This window comes from Arachis ipaensis, chromosome B07, assembly GCF_000816755.2.
Source record: "Arachis ipaensis cultivar K30076 chromosome B07, Araip1.1, whole genome shotgun sequence".
NCBI classification, from domain to species: domain Eukaryota; kingdom Viridiplantae; phylum Streptophyta; class Magnoliopsida; order Fabales; family Fabaceae; genus Arachis; species Arachis ipaensis.
Window position 1 is genome coordinate 20,196,531 of NC_029791.2, and position 4,669 is coordinate 20,201,199.

The window sequence follows — 4,669 nt, forward strand, 5'->3', positions numbered from 1 at the left end:
AAATAAAATGGTATCTAATAAAGTTGTAAAGTATATTATTAAGATGAGGTTTTTGTGATTTTGGAAAAAGAAAGAATAGATGAGATAGCAAAGAAGGTGAAGATAGAGGGAGAATTATTAACATCAAGTTGTAGTGAAAGTGAAATAGAAATAATGGGGAGGAAGCAAAGCTTAAACACAGTGACACCATGTGCTGCTTGCAAGCTTCTTAGAAGAAGGTGTGCTGAGGAGTGTCCCTTCTCTCCTTATTTCTCACCACATGAGCCTCAAAAGTTTGCTGCTGTTCATAAAGTCTTTGGTGCAAGCAATGTCTCCAAGATGCTCATGGTTGGTATCTTAATCATTATTATTCACAATTTATTCATATATACTCCCTCCTCTCTTCAACTACTTTCTTCCTTTTCAAGATTCAATTTGTTTAGGATTACAGAACATTTAGAGGTATAATAACTAAACATTTTATATTTCTATTTAATAATTTACATTTTTGTGTTTAGTAATTTTGTAATATTTTATTTGAATTTTCATAACAAAAAATTTTTTTTGTGTTGGATTTTTGTTGTTTTTATTTTACTAAATAAAAATTAAAGGATTTAAAGACACAAAATAAAAATAAAAAATTATACATAACTCACTATAAAATACATATTTTACTGTCAGATTTTATATATAAATTTGACGATAAATTATATTACCATCAGATCTAACGCAATAAAAAAGATTTGACGAAAATATATTATCTATTTATTTTTAAATAAGTTTATCTTCCGAAAGGAATCTATTGTATTAATATATCAGTTACATGCTACTCATAATAATAATACTAAATCCAGTAATAACTAGCTATATATTTTGTTTTTTTTTTTTTTTTCATTAATTGGTTTTAATATGTGTAGGAAGTAGGAGAGGGACAAAGAGCAGATGCAGCAAACAGTTTGGTATATGAAGCAAACTTGAGATTAAGAGATCCAGTTTATGGATGCATGGGTGCAATTTCAGGTTTGCAGCAACAAATTCAAACATTGCAAGCTGAAGTCAATGCTGTTAGGGCTGAGATTCTCAAATACAAATATAGAGAAGCTGCTGCCACTGCCACTGCCACTCTCATTTCCATGAATCATCATCATCATCACCATCTTCCATCTAATAATCAAGCACCAATAATAATCAATAATAATAATAATGATAATAATGCTGCAAACTCTTCATCACAACAACAAGGTATTTCTCAACCTCCTCTTCCTCCACCTTTGCGCCCTGTGCCGCCAAATCCATCTTTACCTTCACCTTCTACTGTTGTGCTTTCGTCGTCTTTGTCTTCGTCTTCGGCTTCTTCTGTTTACAACAACACTCCACCTAAAACCACATTGAGTCATGGATCCATTACTAGTGAAAGTGTTCCTTACTTTGCTTAATTATAATTAATTAGTATGATGTCCAATTTTTGTTTTTTTTTTTGTTTTTAATTAAAATATTCATTATTTTGTGTGGGGAAATTGAACAACCATGCTCCTAATTCCAACTATTGTATGTCTCTTAGCTTGAGTCTTGGCCTTATATTTTAATTTGGTCTTCTCTCCTGTTTTGGTTGGTTGAGAGAGCTTCAATTATGGGGAAGGGAAATCCACATTCATTATTATTGTTAGTCCCTAGTGCGATACTCTCAACTTGTAGTAGTATTCTTTATATTTCTTTTCATATCCGCATATATATTATGATGAGTTTAATGACTACAAAATAGTTGTTCAATTATACTTGTTCATGATTATTTACGTCATTAATATGAAAAATAGTTATTTTATTTAACATAATTAGATATAAATGTAAAAGTATTTTACATTTTATACATTTTCAATTATGTAAAAATAATGCATTCGGAGTGTAGGGACAGTTAATTAGCATATAGATTACGTCCCTTACCTTTTTATCAATTTCATGCATGTATTGCAATATAATTTTCATGGCGTATACTATTTTCTTTCTTTTAATTAGAAGGTATTATTAATCTTTTCAAGGAAATATAAAACTGATGAAGGGAAACTGTAATAATCTAGACTCTTCAATAATCTACATATTGAGAAGGGAAACTGCATAATCATAAATTATTAATAAGGAGATTTTTATTACAAAAAAAACAGCCAAAACTTGCCTTATTTAATATTTATTAATTGTCGCAACAATTAATGAAGGCTAAATAAAGCAAGTTATGACTGTTTTTGGCTGATTTTCTTTGTCTACCAAACATTTTCAATATATATATATATGATTCCATAAAACTCAGGTCAACTTAATTCAATAGCTTTCGATTTTTATATCAATCTAATTATGAACTTAATACTCTATCACCCAATTTTATTCCATAAATAAATAAATTCATTTATTAATTTTTTTTAATTATCTTTTTATCCTTTTTCATTTTTTTCCCTCTCCTCAGATCAAATTTTAAATTTTAAATTAGTTTTATTTTATTTCATGTTCTAATATTTTTTTTATTTGAGTTTTGGATTTTTTTAGTTTTATGTATGTTTTTTTTTTATATTATTTTTTATTTGTTGGCTGATTTTTACATTAGTTGGCTGAATTTATATATATATTCTCAAGGTTTAATTAATAATACCAAACATTTCTATGACCATAACACTAACTTCACCTACGAGGAAGTTTAGTGGACATTATTAATGTAACGAAAATATATAAAAAATGCATCACCATAGATTTCATCAAATCTTTCAAAGAAATTGAATTAGTGTAATTAATAGTCACAGCAATGTTTTATATAGAGTAGGAGGTGAATACATATCACATGAAGCTGTAGGGAGTGGGGACTCTTGAATAATAATAATAATAATAATTTGCACGTGGAAGAAATATCTCCATTTGACTTATTATAATTACACATAAAATGAGTCTATGCTTCTGGTGATGAAGTCCCTATTTCCATGTGAAGTAGAAATTTATAGGATCGGAATAGTTCTTAGCTTTGATGCTTGTTGCCATGGGTATAGATCTAACTACATTGCAACTATTAATTAAAGATGAATGCTACCCAACCCTCTCTAAAATAATATGTAAGTTATCCTTTATTATGTGTCACATTGTAATTGGTCCTTATCTTAACCATAGTTGAGTTATTTTATAATTTATTATTCTTAAAATATCAAAACTCTACTTCCGTTAATTGAAGTACATTCCAGTCATCCATTCTTTGTTTATCACTTCATCACTTAGATTTGGTCCTTCCAAGCCAACGTCATCGCCATGCCCTTCCACACAACCTCTCTTCCCAGTATAGCCAGCGCCTCTTTTTGCTGTGGATCACTACTTAATTTGGTTAATTAATGGTTAATTTGGTTATTAAATTTTTTTATTAAAAAAACATATCTTTATTTAATTACGTGATGGAACATATATTTATATGTAAAATATAATATAATAAAATAAATCTATTCAAAGTATTTAAAAGTATAATTAAAATCATGAACATACAAATATAATAATAAAATTTGTACTCCAAACAAATAAACATATTTTTTTATCATACATATATTATTTAAAAATAAATATATTATTAAAATTAAAAATAGAAATTTAAAATGATAAAATTCAATTTTTTTTACTGTATTTTTTTATAGTATTTTTTTTTTATTTTTTAATAATTAAATAAAGATATATTTTTTTAATAAAAAAATTTAACAACCAAAATTAACCATTAATTATGTGGATAAGCAGTGATCCATGGCAAAAAGAGGCGCTGGCTATACTGGGAAGGACAAGTTATGGGCGATGGAATTCAACGACGTGACTAAGGGATTATGCACTAAAGAAAGAGAGGTTGTGTGGGAGGGCAGTATATGACGATGACGTTGGCGCTTCTTGTCACGAAACGCGATAGTGCTTGGAAGGACCGAATTTAGGTGATGAAGTGATGAATAAAAAATGGAGGAGAGGAATGTGCTTCAATTAAAGGGAGTGGAGCTTTGATATTTTAAGAATAATAAATTATAAAATAACCCAATTATGGTTAAGATAAAGACCAATTACAATGTGACACATAATGAAAAGTAACTTACATGTTATTTTAGAGGAGATTGGGTAGCATTCACCTTAATTAAATTATCATAAACTCATTATGCATACTTAAATAATTGAAGTAAAGTCAATTTCCCTATTTTATATAGTTCTTTTAGTATCAATTTGCATATTATTTAAAAAATGTGAAAAAAAAAATATTCAGTTTGTTTTGAGTCACGTTCTTCATCATTGAGTAAAGCTTGTGAAAGTGGAAGTAGGCCGTATATTACATTGAAACTTAAATAAAAATTAGAAAATATATTGCGATGGACAAAATGCCGCGATAATAATGATTTGCATACATGCACCTTTCCCTATCAAAACGTGTGAAATTTAGGCACATATAGTTGCAAAATTAGTAATAATTTTATCCCCGAAGAAATTAGATACGTGCACTCCATGATATAAGATACAGTTATTCTATGAAGAGCGCCCAAAAGAGACATACTAACAGATATTGCAGATCCATGACACATACATATTAGCGAGTAATGTTAAGTAAATATATATTTGAGAAAATGACACTTTTTTTAATGAGATATTTAAATAATATTTTTTATTTATAAAATATACACTTCTTTTTGTAAAATTAAAATAG

At 28.0% G+C, this 4,669-nt stretch overlaps 1 protein-coding gene across 1 annotated transcript in view; it reads left to right on the forward strand.

Annotated features, from left to right (window-relative positions):
* The window catches only part of LOC107610029 (LOB domain-containing protein 13), a 2,106-nt gene extending 357 nt beyond the window's left edge, over nt 1-1,749 (forward strand). The window contains exons 2-3 of the mRNA XM_021107466.1: nt 62-327; nt 897-1,749. Coding sequence (XP_020963125.1) covers nt 154-327; nt 897-1,415 — 693 coding nt within the window. The 5' untranslated portion in view covers nt 62-153 and the 3' untranslated portion in view covers nt 1,416-1,749. The remainder of the gene's footprint in view (nt 1-61; nt 328-896) is intronic.